The 16018-nt window shown below is 40.2% G+C and overlaps 1 protein-coding gene across 5 annotated transcripts; it reads left to right on the plus strand.

The window, feature by feature from the left end:
• Positions 1–577: 577 nt before the first annotated feature.
• LOC102230990 (kinesin-like protein KIFC3) lies at positions 578–15562 on the plus strand. Of its 5 annotated transcripts, XM_023330894.1 has the most exons (22): positions 578–659; positions 758–894; positions 1154–4866; positions 5062–5196; positions 5421–5514; positions 5625–5776; positions 5871–6123; positions 8266–8438; positions 8767–8832; positions 9837–9974; positions 10062–10259; positions 10348–10521; positions 11142–11289; positions 11369–11499; positions 11582–11693; positions 11767–11948; positions 12035–12139; positions 13345–13475; positions 13560–13680; positions 13768–13897; positions 13994–14223; positions 14300–15562. In XM_023330894.1, exons 4-22 carry the CDS (start codon positions 5083–5085, stop codon positions 14423–14425), a joined length of 2778 nt encoding a protein of 925 aa, XP_023186662.1. In that variant the 5' UTR covers positions 578–659; positions 758–894; positions 1154–4866; positions 5062–5082; the 3' UTR covers positions 14426–15562. The 5 variants fall into 5 exon arrangements, with proteins under 5 accessions (XP_023186662.1, XP_023186661.1, XP_023186664.1 ...); XM_023330893.1 differs by having other exon boundaries at positions 583–894; XM_023330896.1 differs by having other exon boundaries at positions 583–894; positions 5133–5196.
• Positions 15563–16018: the final 456 nt, after the last annotated feature.

Below are 16018 nucleotides of genomic sequence, written 5' to 3' on the forward strand. Positions count from 1 at the left end.
TAACAAAAGATTAAATCATTTGTAATCTTCTTATCCAAAGTCTTCAATGGTTCCTATTTAATTTTGTGGGGTGCAGAAACACGTCTGAGATCCCCAGTAATAATTCTGTGGCGTGGCATAATAGTTACTATGTTGACTATGTTGGTAGCTGTTCTGTGGGGTTGAGTCGTAGTTGTGATGGTGATGATGGTGACTCTGGATGTTCCTTGTTGTGGGGGGACAACACTGAGAGTCTGACCAAAACCAAACAGTTTTGACTTCAAAAATTTAGTTGTACAAATGTGTTGTATAAATTGCATCTTGCATATCTACTCACTCGACAGCTATTAAAAAAACCCACTTAATTGCTACTTAACATAAATAGGGAATTAGTTAGTCATACAGTTGGAACTTGATGCAAATAGGGATTCAGGTTTGCGTACCATAACATCAGAATATAGAAGAAAAGATCTTGAGTTACTTTAAACATTGTCGGTTGTTGGTACGTGACAGGCTGTTGTTGGTGCTTCAGAAACTGGTACAGTTCAGCTTTTACGAGCAACAGTGAACGCATTCTTTTGGAGCTTGCGCACTGGACTTTAGGGCTTGACCACGTGTAAAAACAACCCGTTGATTGTTCCTGCCCGATGAGTTTGCTGTTTTATCCTTTATTATTATCTGTAAGGAAGCCTTGTTGGTCCACATCCTGATATGTTTTAATAACTTTCGTGAAATGCGTTTATTTAGACTTTCTTTGATGTTATCTGCGTGTTGCCAGTTGGCAGACTGTCGGATGTTTTCAGACGTGTATTTGCATCAGGATCAATGGCGTCCCATGTAATGGACTGGGTCACCTCTGGTTCCAACAGTGTTTTGTGTGCAACAGCCCTGCACTCCTCCTATAGACTCTTTAAGGTAGGCATATATTTTAAGACTAAATGCAATAAAAACGCAGGACATAACTCACTGAAACACATTGAGTGAAGCTCTCTAAAATGAAAAATGCGTTTTCTCTTGTCAAAGTAACAATTCGTAGGTGGGACTTGCTCTTTAAAACCTACAGACTAAGTTGTAACTATTTCCTTTCTGCCACTCTTCCTACACACACATTGTGCCTGCATAAATCTACACTCACCACATACCATGAACGTGTTCATACTGTCTTTCTTTAAAGGACCACAGGGGGCCCTCTGTTGGCTTCTTCCTGCTCGGGTTCTCTGCAGCTCTTTGCCTCTTCCATGCCTCCACACTTCAGAGAGAAGCAGAATGGACCGGGGAGGTTCTGGCTCCGGCTTTGGTTTCCTTTGACCTCCTGTGGCTCAGTCAGGACCACAACACGGCTCGTGTTCTCCTGTGCGGCTCCTGTCTGCTTCTCGGACTCTCAGACTGGCTCTCAGCAGAGACGCTCACTGTCCTGACTCGCTCCCTCGGGCTGTCTTCTCTGTCCTGCTGCCTGACTGTGTGTCTGTTTGCAGGGAATGCAATAGGGGCCGCAGGCGGCGTGGCTCTCAGCCTCCCTTTACTTCTGGCACAGAGGGCCGACACCAACGCCTTTTCTCCTCTGATTTCTCCACCTGCTGCAGAAGGACTTATAAAATGTCTTCTAAAGGGGTCGTTGTCAATAGGCTGTTGGCTTTCAACAAAAGCCCTCAACAAGTTTCTGTTGGATGTGACTGACCAATAAATGTGTAAATTAGTGGTGATTTTTGTTTTGCAGAGGTAAAGTGTTCATTACAAAAGGTAAAGGGACATGAAATAACCTAACTTGGCTGAACAGATTATCTAAAAACAATGTACATTTCCACCATTATAAGGTTGAACACTTTTTTAGAGCAGCAGACACTTTTTTGTTGCTGTAATTCACATATTCTCTGTGAGTTTTTGACATTTACTTTGCAGTAGGGAACCTCCAGAAAGTTATCAGAGGGTTTTCCAGAAGTTGGATTCTGGTATTAGTGTGCTATCCTAAGAATATCATAGGATATTCATAGGATATTCTTAGGATAGCACACTAATACCAGAATCCACAACACAATTTCAGGAATTCAACTACAATAGTTTTATGCATATTTATTTACAATCTTTTCATTTAATAACATTATGGCATCTGCTCTGTGTTTTTGTATACTTAATGTTTACGACCTGTTGAAGACCAGATCATTTGTGTATTAATATTGTAGAATTTATATACAATATTGTAACTAATCCATTTTTTAAGCTGCCTTTTATCTCTAAAATCCTGAGAAAATAGTTTGAAATGAGCTCAAAATGTTTTTGGGGGATGACTGTATTGATGACGACATTTAGTTGGGCATTAAACCTTTAAAAGGCTCTTTTTTCAGAGGGTGAAATGACATTTGAATTGTTGATTTAAGAAGCTCTGCTATGATAGTTTATGGATCTGAGTGTTGCTTTTTAGACTACAGATTACCACATTTATATATCCTGTTTCATATGTATTTATTTTATTTTCTTAATTTTTGTGTTCATATTTCAATGGGGTTTTTTTTATATTATAAATGCAATTTATTCCTGTTAACTTATAACTTTGTTTTATTATGTGGGTTTGTTTTATTACTTTTGGTTGTGGTCTGCCTTTGCCATGCAGCACTGTTTTTTGTAGTTTTTTTTATGTGCAGTGTAAATAAAGATCATTTCTGTCTCCCCATGCATGCGTAAAAACGGATAAAGGGAATTTTAATAAAAAGCAGGAAGAGTTCAGTTGATCCTGAGATCAACTGACAAAGGCCACCTTAGGAGATCAGTTTGATCCCTTGGTAGCAAGATAAAGAAATCAGGTTTGCCTTAAAGCTTTTGCACAGTATTACATGAGCTAAAACTAAATAAGTAGATCTAACTGATGTTTCGCTAATTAACATTTTAAAAAACTAGGACGTCTGTTGGAAAGCAGTCCCTTGCAGTAAGTCCATTGTTTTAATGCCAGATATTATTTTAATGAAATTTTCTGAAACTAAGTTAGACTTCATTTGAATATCAAATGATCTGGGATTGAATAAAAACACATAAATACACAAAACCAGTGTGATGATTCCCAGCTGTGCGTTCAAATTCTCAGTTGTTTTGTTGCAGTGATAAAAACTGAAAAATGTAGGAGTTGCAGGTAAAAGTCAAAATATTCTTTTTTTGTGTTTTCTAAGTTTCTATCTGTTTTTGCTTAATTCTTGTCAAGTTGGTGTTGCTAATGTCTGTTTTTACCTGCTTGTGTTTTTATTTTGGACTGAGGCAAGCAGAAACACCCTTTGCTTCCAGAGTTTAGGAAGCCTTTGCTCTGGAGCCTCAGCACACTCAGAAATATCTGCAGTGGTCAAAGCTCTACCTTTATCTCCGTCATAGTTTGATGCTCATCACATCTCTGTTTTGCAGTGAGCTACAGGAAAAGATGCTGCAGCTTGTCTCCCAGGGTTTCAGCGGCTGCCTAAACTGGTTCACTGCAGTATATGTAAAACATCTGTGGCTCCAATCCAAACTCTGAGGGGAATGTTGGAAATGGTTTTTCTTTTTTGCATTCTAAGTCATTTCAGGACATATTAGTCGTAAAGACGAATGTTTATAGAGTTGCCTGTTCCTTTCTTATTTTTACTGTAAAAATGTATATATTTCAAAAGTAAGTAATCTGTCTTATGACCAAAACAAGTCGTTGTATTGCAATCACAAACTTCAGTATTTTTTATTAGGGATTTTCCACCATTGCTCTAGTTGTATGTTTGGGGTCGTCCTTCATCAGATGAAGGTTGACCTTCATCCTCACCCCAAACCTTCTGCTGCTTCAGAATTATGCGCACTGTTAGTTCTCCACCTCACATTGCATTTACTTTCAGAACTAAAAGTTGATTATTTGCGGTGTTGGATCTCATAAAGATCAGATTTGCTGAGTGTGCAACCGACAGCTGTTGCGTTAAATTTTGCTATGGGTTGTGGATTTCTGCAGCTCCTCCAGAGTTACCAGGGGCTTTTTGAATGCTCTTCTTGTCCAGCCTGTCAGTTTCTGCAGATGGCTATTTTTGGTAGGTTTTCTGTTCTTCTATGCTCTTTCCATTTTCAGATGATGGATCAAACAGTTCTAATGAGATATTCAGAGCTTTGCATGAAGTTTTACAACCAAACTCCTTTATAAATCTCCCCACAACATTTATTAATTCAGAAATTTAATTTAATACAGGTGCTATCTATTTATTAAAAAGGGCACTTTCATTTAGTTTCAATTTGTTTTTGGGTTGTACAAGTAAAGGGCACTGAATACATAGAAATATACCATTTTCAATTTTTTTTCTATTACTTGAAAACTGTTTTTTTTTCTCCCTTTACATTTTATAGTCATGTGCTACTCAGTGTTAGCCTAACTAATAAAAGACAATAAAGTTTGTGTAATCTGCATTCTTTAAGAGTCATTTTTGTTCAGTAACTTTTCGCAACTTTCTTTGTTTCACTGCTCATCTGCTTAAAATCAACAACCTGCAATGTTTGTTTATTTCACATACTCAGAAGAATGAAATGAATCACCTCTTCCTTTTCTGCCAAGCCAGGCCAGCGTTGTCATCATCGGCTCTATCACCCCATTCTCTCCATAAAATCTGTCTGCATCTGCAGCTGCACCACTGCAGCGGCTCAGGAAGCCGTACTGAGCATGCTCCGTGGAGCTGCAGCTGGTGGATGGAGCAAAGTGGAGAGAAGGAGAAAAGGAAGGGGAGGAGAAAGGATGAGGAGAACAGAATGAGCCAAGCGGTGCAGGGATCTTCTAGCAGCTCCTGAGAAAAGGAGCTGCATGGGAGGAGTTGGGATTGACAACACAGATGGACCGTGACATTGGAATACAAAGGGCTGGAATCACAGGCTCCTATTATCGGGAGGGAGAAGTCATTTGATGAGGTACAGAAGACAATTAATTCAGCTGGATGAAATGAAAATAGAAAAAATGCTTGAGAGGTTCCAGTACATCATAAAAAAAAAAAAATCTCAACATGCACATTTAGATGATCGATTTCTCTATTTTAAGATTAAGTCTGATCATTTTTATGCCAGTTTCACAATAACTAAATCAGCGGGTTCATTTATCATTTGCAGGAGCTCTCTGACAGCGTGGCGATGTACGCCTTCTATTCGCTTTTAGTCTACATCTTCTACACTGTCTTCAGGAAGGAGGAGGAGGAGGAAGAAGAGGAGAAAGCCTTGGATGGAGCCTGTGGAGCTTCCCCAGATGTGAGTCTAGCCACATCATTTTGCATCCTCAGAGATTTTCTGCTCAGATATTTTTGGAAACATCAATCAGGCCACAGGTTGCCTCATAGTGCTGGATTTTTATTGCATGTAATTGTGCATATGTCTGGATTTGGAATATGTGTTTCTTTTGTAAACCCATGTGCATGTGGGTGTGTGGGTGTGTGTGTTTTGTGTCTGACCCTTGAATACGATGCTGTGCACAGGAGTCAGAACCTGTTTCCATGGAAACAAGGAGCAGGAGACGAGATGGCCACACCTCCAGAACAAAAAAATCTTGTGCTCGATTTAGTGAATCAAGTGAGTTCATGAGAAAGAAAGCATGCATGTCCTACATGAGGAGGTCCCACATACGCTTTAAATATTTAGCGCAAACAGTCCTTCATTCTGTTCTCCTAATGTTTGACCAGGCAGCAGCAGCGACAGTGACGAACTGAGTGATGAAGATGAGGATAATGCCCCAGACATCCCAGCCTGCACTCCTCTGGCAGCTTTTTTGTCTTTCAAACAGGAGACAGAGAAGAGGAGAGCCTCTCAGGTTCAGCTGGAGGCAACAGGAAAGGTATCTAACACTTGATGCAGCAGGCTAACATGAATTCACCCCCAAGCCCCCACCAGGTTGATAAACTTTAAGGATGTGTTTCCTCATCAAACAGTTGGCTGAGTCTCCCCTGGTGGCAGTGATGTCCCACTTGCTAAGCTTTCTGGAGCAGTACTCCCACTTCCAGCAGCTGCAGCAGCAGGCCGACCAGTACCGGGTCCAGCTGAAGAGGCACCGCGTCCAGCACCGCCGTCAGATGAAGACTCTGCGGGCCTCCTACCGCCAGCGCATCAGAGACAAGAACAGCATCATAAGCAGCCTGGAGGAGGCCATCAGTCAGCAGCAGAGTCCCAGCCCCCTGAGCGAGGGTGAGACAGGAGGGTGGTGGGGAGCATAGGGGGAGGGGGAGAGGTTATCACTCCCATGCTATGAAGGGATCATGAAAAACAGACAGATGTAAAGGTCATAGACTTTGTTGAAAATACTATCTACAAGCTTTATTGTGATCACTAACAGGCAATAAAAACACCTGTGGTTAATGAAGTATGGATTTCCACTGCAGGATTTCACAAAACACTTTTTAAAAACACACTATAGGGAAAAAAACAATAACTAATACAGCTCTATGTGTGTTCCGGGTGACGACATTTGAGCTTGAATTTGACTCGAATGACTCCCACACGCAAATAATAACGATGATTGTTGTTATAAATCTAGCAAGTATAAATCTTGTGAAATTTCTCTTTGAATTCTTCCATCTGATTTGGGCCACTCGTTGAATCAGCAAATGCCAACTCTCGCTTGTTTTGGTATTTTCCAGTACAGTAGACATGCATTCAGTTTGAACTTGTACCACTATAGTTTGCTCAAACGGCTTCTTTCTTCCTAACTGATGAGCGAAGGGATGCTTTTCTTATTGTTTCCCTTTTGTGTTGACTGGAATGATGGTGATGGTACTGGCTGTGCAGCAGGTGCATGCACAGTAGAGCTAACTGGAAGAACTGGACTCTTTACACACATGTCTGCTCAATGACCATTTTCAGCAGAGTAGCTGTGCAGGAAACGTCACTGGAACTTGAATGTCATCTTAAGACCATGTGACTTTTTTATAACAAATCAGCTTTAAAGAATTGGGATTGATTGGCATGTTCTTTCACATGCTCTGTACATTTTTTCTAACATCTGAGACACGAGTAAAGCAAAAAGGCCAGATGTTTTTCAGCAGCTGTGTCGTCACAAAAACCAGACCAGCCCCGTGTTTCTCAGAGCCTGTGTGTACCTGCTGTGATTCAGATGTAACCACAGACTGGTTGTCTGACCTCAGATCAGAAACCCTAAGCAGCGCTCATAAAGTGTCACTCCATGCTGTGCAGCTTGTTAACAGGTACATAAATATGCAGCTCCCTGAATGAGCAGATTTGTCTCAGTTTTACGGATAAATTTAAGAGGATCTCATGACTCCCCTGAGTTGCTGGATCTCAGCTGTGTTGACTTGAATAAAACATGTCTGCTGATGCTGTTTAAACCAGAGCAAATGGAGCTACAAGGTCTGGCACATGCTGGGGTAGCACGTGTAAACGTGTTGGGATAAAAATAGCCCGAGGTCCCGGTGGTCACAAGGCTATTCTGTTTATTTCTATCCCTTTTTTATAGGTGTAATACAAAGTGCAGGTCTGAGTGATACTGTATATCATGAATATGCAGGATGTCAGCCAATATGGCTGGGTTATAACTGTTAAGGCTGTTTTCTATTTAGCTCACAAGAGTTTTACAAATACATTTATTGGTTTGAAAGATTTTTTACCCATAATTTTAAGCTGCTACCTTAAAATTTACAGTCCTGTTTAATTCCTTCTGCAGATTTCTTTCCGTAACCTCTCCACAAGGACAAACCTGACATGCAATGTTGATAAAATTAGCATAAGGTTGCGAAATGAAAATAGGAGACGAAAGAGCCTGATAAATCATTGAGGCGGAGGAAAAGTGATGGAAGCATTGTTAGTCATGCTGCTGCAGCTCAGGTTGGGGTACAGGGTGGTTTTAAAAAGGTTTGCTGAGTGGCATTATTATAATTCATGTCTTTAAATTTGCATCTTGGGATGGGAAGTAGGACACGAGCACAATGATGTCAACGGTAGCGCACAGTGACTATGGATGCAAAAAATGAGAAAAAGTTGGTCCACTTTCAATGGTAATGAATATTAGATTTACACGTGAGCTTTTCAGCATGCCGTGGAAATGTTAGAGGAATGAAGAGATGGCTCTGAGTAAAAAAAAGTAGCATTCATACTGACTGTGACTGCAGTCTTGTAAATAATGTCTTTACACACACAGAAATGTTTCGCATAATCAATCACATTATAATAAAGAAAAAACAAAGAATTTGAATAAATACAAAAAGCAAATTTTATTTCAGTAAATTCATGGCTGCAGTTTTTGCCCTAAGAACATCAGTGGGATTAAATAGCTGATTGTGCAGGATGTCATTGGTTTTGTTTCCTGTCTTCCAGGTGAGTGTAGCAGTGATGTGGGGAATCCAGCTGGTCTCCAACGGCTGGTGGAGTCCCTGTATGGGCTGCAGGGGGAGAGAAGCAAACTGAGAGGAGAGCTGCGTCTGCTGCACTCACAGCTGGAGCAAAAAGAAAGAGACAGGCATACCCGCATACAGGCCTTTCAGCAGCAGGTACACAGCTGGTTTTTAATAAATATGAATACGGAACATGTATATTATGTATTATGAAGCGAGCTTGTGTTTCTTTGGAGCATGGATTTAAACTTATGCACCCATGTATTGTAAAAGCAGACCATCAAAACTGTAATTTTCATTTTGATATTTTGAACGAGTGCCACTTTTATTTAATATAAGCAGAGAAATTCGTCTTAGATGTAAAATATTCCCACATAATAAGAGGCTAGTTCAAATATTTCACATTCTGCTACTGATAATAGAAAAACAAGTATTCATTCTGACACATCTAATAAAAGTTTCAAATTGCTTTCATGTTTTTTAGATTGATGAGCTGAAGAACTGCATAGAGGAGCGTGAGGAGGAGCTATCGAGACTGAGAACAGCCACTGTGAGTCCTGCAAGATATTGACTGAGTCATTCATCAAGTGTTTGTCACTTTTCAAGCAATCAGCAGAGCCGCTCCAAATACGTTATAAAAATAGCTCTGTAAATGTCAAGCAACACCCAGCTTCTCATTGAATTCAATTAGAAAGTGTGTCCAAACTTTTGGTCTGTACTGTATATGAAGGAAAAGAAGGAAATATATATAGATATCTATATATATTTCCTTCTTTTCCTTCATATATGGTATATATATATATATCTCTATATATATAGATATATATAGATATATATATATATCTATATAGATATACTGAATATATATATAGATAGATATTATATATATAATTTTATGATATTATATATCATAAAATTAAAGTACCATAGGAGTAGTTGATGCTATGCTTATTTGATCTACCATTTTTAAAATTAATTTAGAATTTTGACATTTCTCATTTTAGCTTTCACACCTTTATGTCATATTTATCCTGTCTGATCTGAATAAACATTTAGACAGCTTGGAGATTTAAACATAATTTTAGCAATATAAAGGTCTCTCAGTCCTAAAAACATAAGCATATTTACATTAACTACACAGCATGCATTTATGATGTCTTTGATTTTACATACTGTAGCTCTGCAATAGACTGTGATGCTCTTATTATATAATTTAAAGAAGATTTCCAACAGAAAGGCGTTGTGTTATCAGAAGATAAATGAAAGAGTACATGAACATTTCCTGTAGCATTTTTCAGTTGTTGCTGACTGTCAAACCAACCGCCAAATATTTTTTTTGCTTTATTTAAATCAAGGGTTTCATCAAACCATCTCTTTAGTTTTATTAAAATTCACTCCTGTGTTCATCATTTGGATTTAAGATTTTAAAATTAATGTATTTACAAAAAGGTATCTTACTAACAACGTGTCAGACAAAAAAAAAAGTCTCATGATGAGCAAAACCAATGAGTGCCAGTTTTCTTTTTTTCATTTTATTGTTGACTTTACCCTCAGGGAGCCACGGACTCAGAGAAGCGAGTTCTCTGTCTGTCGGCTGAGAACGAGAGCCTGAAGCAGAGCCTGAGCGTCACACAAGGCCTCCTGCAGCAGCTGTCGGTCATCCCGTCTCAATCCAACACCATGCTCATCAAGGTGAGAGGCTGCAGTTCAGCTCCAAGCTCACATGTGTGCCAGCCAACCCGCCGTTAACACGCACACTTACTTCGTTTTACACGACAGGAGAACGAGAACCTTCGTGGCCGAGTTCAGCAGCTGGAGACGTCTCTGCAGCAGCGGGCTGAGCAGCTCTCACAGCTGGAGAGGAAGAGCGAACACAGGGAGTGGAGAAGAGGAGAGGAGCTGAGAAAACGGGAAGACAGAGTGAGGGAGCTGGAGCTGGAGCTGAATAAAGAAAGAGGAAAGGAGCCAGTTGTGAAGGTGAACCATCTCAATGGGCTTGTGATGGATTCCAGAGGGACTCAGGTATATTTATATGATCCTGAAAAGATGTAAATCTTCTTTGCAGTACGTCACGCAGACAGTGGAGGTGGAATCGCCGGCCATAGTGAAGCAGCTGACCAAAGCCAGACAGAGGAATGAGGTGCTGTCTGAAAGGCTGTCCAGTCAGAATGAGAGGTGCAAACAGCTGGAGGAACAGATCAGGAAGTCGGATGAATATAGCTGCAATCTGCAGCACAAGGTAAGCACTAAAGGTTTCAACTTTCAGGATGATTTTTCTTTGAATCCCTCGGTTTTTTGGAGAACATGGATGACCATAAAGTTTCATGGAGGTTTTTTAATGCAGTGAGAGCTCATAAAACAATGTCAGCATTATGCATTAAACATTGTAGGAGGCTCCAAAATACTTGAGACGAGGTCAAAGGATTACATTGAAGCAGTAACCTTAATCATACAGTTTAAATTAAATCTTTTTTTATGTATTAGAATGGCCCAGTCAAAGCCCACTCTTAAATCACAGTCCAATTCCCAATTATGCACTACTTTGTATGCGACCATCACATAAAAATCAAGTTCATTGTATTTATTTGGTAAAAATGCCAAGTAGCTTTACAAAGTCCTGCAAATTGTGAACATCACTCGTTATTTTGTTTTTCTCTACATTACTGCTAGTTATACGCCACTAAAACCGTTAATGTTTAGATATAATTTAAAGTCAATGTGATGAACCGCTGATCCGACGATAGAAAATAAAATAAAAGTTCTACCCTCTTGTTGTTCTATAACAATACAGTGTAGAGTTAAGTCACTGTAAATGTAAAGCTAACAGGCTGATAAACTGTTGTGATTAAATATTTACAGATTGCAGCGTACGAACGAGAAATTAGTCACCTGCGAGAGGAACTGCTGAAGGAGATCGGCCACTTGGAGGAGAGAAAGGAGGAGGCGGTGAAGGCTGCTGCCAGCTGCTCCGCTGAACACTTTCAGAACCTGCAGGACCAATTCTTCAGTCAGTCGCTTCTGCTTCTGCTCACAAGACATTCTGCTTAATCAGAGAATATTTCTTCACGCCTTATTGTCTCTCTCAGCTTTGCAGAAGCGTCTAACAGCTCTCCCTCCAACCTTGCGCTCCATGAAGACAGACTATACCAGCCTAAGGAGTCAAGTTCGGAACTTCTCAGAGTTTTACGGTGCAGCTATCAATGAAGCCAAAAAGCAGGTAATTCAGACCTGAACTCCTGTATTTGGTGGAAAGAAACATCAGATTTCTGAGATTCCACGTTGTGTTTACTTTTTGGTAGATCTCAGCAGCAATCAGTGAGATGTCTGAAGCCAACAAGGACCTTCTGGAGAAATACAGGAAGGAAGTGGCCCTGCGTAGGAAGCTCCATGAGCAGCTGGTGGAGCTGAAAGGTGAGGAAGAGTCACGTTTGCTCCAGCGAATACAGTAAAACTGTTCACTCTCTGAGCCTTCTCTCTGTTTCAGGCAACATCCGTGTGCTGTGCCGGGTCAAGCCTGTGCTGAAGGAGGACCAGCATGAGGAAGGCCAGTCTGTTGTTGTGACGACGGACCCCAACAACGAGTCCTCCCTCACCGTGTTGAACAAGGGAAAAGGTCGCAGCTTTGAGTTGGACAAGGTCTTCCAGCCACGCGCCACACAGGAAGAGGTAGTGGAAAAGACAAAGACTTAAAGAACACGTTACTGTGACATGACCTCTGACCCCACACCTCACTGTTGGTTTGGTTTAAACAGATCTTTCAGGAGATTGAACCTCTTGTGACGTCCTGCATTGATGGCTACCATGTCTGCATATTTGCATATGGGCAGACAGGCTCTGGAAAAACCTACACCATGGAGGTAAACACTAATTTTATAGCATGGCTGCATGACCTTCGTCAGTGCACACACTGACAAAGGTCATTTGTTGATATAAAAAAAAAAACTCATAATAATGGCACATTTTTTAATTAGACGCACGCATTGTAATTTATTACTACATTTGTTTGTGTTTTAAAAAAAATATTATTCTTGTGTTCAGTGCCGACAGCACAAGCAAACAGAATGGTTGGTCTGGTTGCTTTTACCATGTAAAAGCAGATTTATGAGATGACATATTATTGATAATAGTTAATATTTAACCAAATGATTTTCATTTGTCTTCAAACATATGACTTAGACTGGCACATTAGCCATAGAGTTTATTAAAATGAGAAAACTTTCTGGTTTTCGCAAGATTAAGAAAAAACTCATTATGACTAGATTTATATCTCAATGAAACCAAAGTAATAATGTTGTTACAGTAAAACAGAAATAGTTGTTGGTATTTTTAGATGTCGTCCAGAAGAAACAGGATGAGAAGGAGAATAACAGCGAGCTCCTTTATGCATTTTCATCAAGCTGTAAAGTCAGAGGAATGTATTTTTTATATATCACTTAAACAAGAAACTTTCTCATTATAACAAGATATAAACCTCATTATAACGAGTAAGTTTCTGTTTTTCAACAAGTCTTGCATCTCGTTATGAGATATTGCTCCTGAATTTATTTCTAAGCTTTGTCCTTTAATCACTTCCGTACTTATAAAATCCTGATTTTATAAAAAGAAAATGTTAGGAAAAGGCTCTGCAAAAAATTTAAATAAATATTTAATTATTATTAATTTTTAAAAAATGCAAATGACTAAATCAAAAAAAATCTTATTTGTGAAACCACACCAAAATATTGTTTTTTCCTGTTTGGTTTTCGTTTTCTGTCATAGTTGTAAGAGAGGTCTGCAGTGTAGATTCACTCTTACTAACAGAATAGCTGAATTTATGAATGAATAACATTACCAAAGTTCTTCTTTTCCTGCTCAATATTTTAGGGAAAAACTTTAACTTAGCATTTTTCCTTCCTATGAAATTAACTGCCTCTCCATAAGTTTCTCATGACTGAAAAGTTTCAGATGCCATCGCCACAAAGCCAACAGGATCATAAAGAAATCAAAAAATGGTGGCAAAAATGCTGGCTGTGTTACAATGTCAGGATCCGACAACATAATATGGCCACTTCTTGTTATCCAGGGAAGTGTGGAAAACCCAGGAATCAACCAGCGAGCTCTGAAACATCTCTTCAGTGAGATCGAAGAGAGAAAAGACATGTGGTCCTACACAGTCACAGTCAGCTCTGTGGAAATTTACAATGAGGTGCTGAGGTACAGGTGCTGCTTTTTGACTAGCGGTGACATACTGTAACATATATTGTGACAAAAGGAGGCTAAGTAAGGTTTATCTTTCAGAGACCTGCTGAGTAAGGATGGAGAGAAGTTGGACATAAAGATCAACCCAGATGGAACGGGACAGCTGCACGTTCCAGGCCTCAGGGTTATAGAAGTTAGGAACTTTCAGCACATTAAGAAGGTGGGAACGATCTCCTACCGTTTTAATCACCATTCATGATTACATTACTGATGCTTAAGGTTTTTTTTTTTATTATTGTTTTTAAAGATTTTAGCCATGGCTCGTAGGAACAGGATCACTTTTGGCACTCAGATGAACCAGCACAGCTCACGCTCCCACGCTCTGCTGTGCATCACCGTCCAGGGTACTGACCTTGCCTCTGGCTCCAAAACCACCGGTCAGTCACGCATTTTTCTCCTTCTCAGCACAAACTGCCAGGAGTTTTGTCTTTCAAAGACAAATCAGTTCTGTGAATTCACTCTTTGTTGTTCAGGTAAGATGAACCTGGTGGACCTGGCCGGCTCCGAGCGGGTCTGGAAGTCTGGAGCCGAAGGGGAGCGGCTGAAGGAGGCCCAGAACATCAACCGCTCCCTGCTGGCGCTCGGGGACGTCATTCAGGCTCTTCGGGGTCGGCACACCCACATCCCTTTCAGGAACTCTCGCCTTACCTACTTATTACAGGACTCCCTCGGCAAAGGCAGCAAGACCGTCATGGTGGTGCAGGTGAGAGAAATCCTTAAGCCCATCCGTCAACCGATTCTTACAGCGTTACTAACTGAGTTAAATCATTCCACCGAAGGTGTCTGCGCTGGAGAGCAACGTGGGCGAGACGTTATGCTCTCTGAAGTTTGCTCAGAGGGTTTGTAAAGTGGAGCTGGGTCCTGCAGCCAGGAAGATCGAATCTGGCGGAAGCCAGTGTGACTGATGGCCTTGAATCCACCACAGAGTCCTACAGTATTAAAGCACCTGGCAAAAGTACTCACACTCCTTGAATTTTTCCTCATTATGTAAAGTTATAGCATTTACTGTATTTTATTGGGGTTTTATTTGATAAGATCAGCACACGGTTGTGCATAACTGTGAAGTGCATCTGTAAAAGGTGCCCATTTTACAACTGTGCTGCATGCATGTATACTTTAGCCTCCTACAGAAAATACTTTACAGAACTAGTTTTGCTTTAAGTACACCAACGAGGCTTTGGGGTATGTCTAATGATTCTTCCTTGCAAAATATCTCAGGCTCAGTCTTTGCAGCTCTGAACATCAATTTTCGAGTTTTGCCACAGATTTTTAGTTGGATTCTCATCTTGGGCCTGGACATTGACTAGTTAGTAGTTGCTGTGTACTCTCGTTAGAGTAAGAGAGTAAAGTAGTTGAAGACAAATGCATGACGTGTTTAAAACGTATTGAAACCTTAATTTTCTCCTCCTTCAAAATGATGCACTACCTTGTGTTTGTCTATCACATAAAACCCCAATAAATGATGAACATTTTGCAGTTACCAATGTGAAAAACGTATAAGGAGTATGAATACTTTTGCAGGCACTCTCACCTTTATCCCACCAGCTACTTTCAACACTAAAGTATCAACAGGATCAGCTGCAAACCTGATTAAGGGCTAAATCTGTGGAGGTCTGCAGTTTGAGGTCAAGTTTTGTTCCTCTCCGCCATATTCAGTAAAAACCCTTTATCATTAGTTCACCTGCATGCAGTCAGGAATATTTATTCTGCCTCTCTCTCGGCTGAAAAACCCGATGCTTCCTTGAAATGCTGTTTATTTTTATTGTATAGGAGAATCTGGATTTAATCACAACCTCGGTGATCGTCGCACTGTTTAGAGCTGTGTCATGGTACACCCTGATTCAGAGTCACAGTATCAGCACTTTAGTTTGTGCACCCTTTGCCACCCATCTTGCTGTGGATGTCTGTAGGCTGTGTCATTGCTGATGCAACGCATTTTGAAGCTGTAGTGTGTAGGAACAGCTAAATTATGAGCTGCAGGTGCATTTAAGACCCATATTTATGTCGTTTCTGTGAAAAATTCAAAAAGCAGTGACTGAACGCTTAGATTCGCCTTGATCATTTGCCTTTACAGATGCGAACAGAGGTTGTTTTGAGGGGAGCTGGTGGCCTTGTCTGAAATGAACTGTGCAATAACTCCTGATGCAGGTGGAGTGGGCCTAGAGATAGAAGATGCACTTTATTGTGAAAGAGCAGCATTTTAGTTCAGCTTGCATGAGAGGTCACTGGTGAATGTTTCACAAAACACTAAAAGCTCATTTATTGGTCATATGTGTTCATCAGTTTTTATCCACTGAATCAAAATGTGCTTTTGATTCTAATGTAGCAAAACATCATGTAGCAGTTCCTATCAGGAGGTATTTCAGTGGTAGAGAGTGAATCTTCAGGTAATTTTCTGAATAAATGTGTACAGTAATTAAAATGTGTCTCAGTGTGTTCAGAAAAGAGTGATCAGTAAAAATATAGTAAAACCCAAAAGATATTTACACTTTGCCATT

Source organism: Xiphophorus maculatus, chromosome 3 (assembly GCF_002775205.1).
Source record: "Xiphophorus maculatus strain JP 163 A chromosome 3, X_maculatus-5.0-male, whole genome shotgun sequence".
Lineage (NCBI taxonomy): Eukaryota > Metazoa > Chordata > Actinopteri > Cyprinodontiformes > Poeciliidae > Xiphophorus > Xiphophorus maculatus.

What these genes read in the sequence shown, in the direction of transcription:
- LOC102230990 (XM_023330894.1), top strand. Translation starts at nt 5,083, where the DNA reads ATGTACGCCTTCTATTCGCTTTTAGTCTACATCTTCTACACTGTCTTC. An exon ending in GCTGCAATCTGCAGCACAAG is followed by an intron (nt 10,522 to 11,141) that starts GTAAGCACTAAA and finishes AAATATTTACAG; the next exon opens with ATTGCAGCGTACGAACGAGA. An exon ending in ACTTTCAGCACATTAAGAAG is followed by an intron (nt 13,681 to 13,767) that starts GTGGGAACGATC and finishes TTGTTTTTAAAG; the next exon opens with ATTTTAGCCATGGCTCGTAG.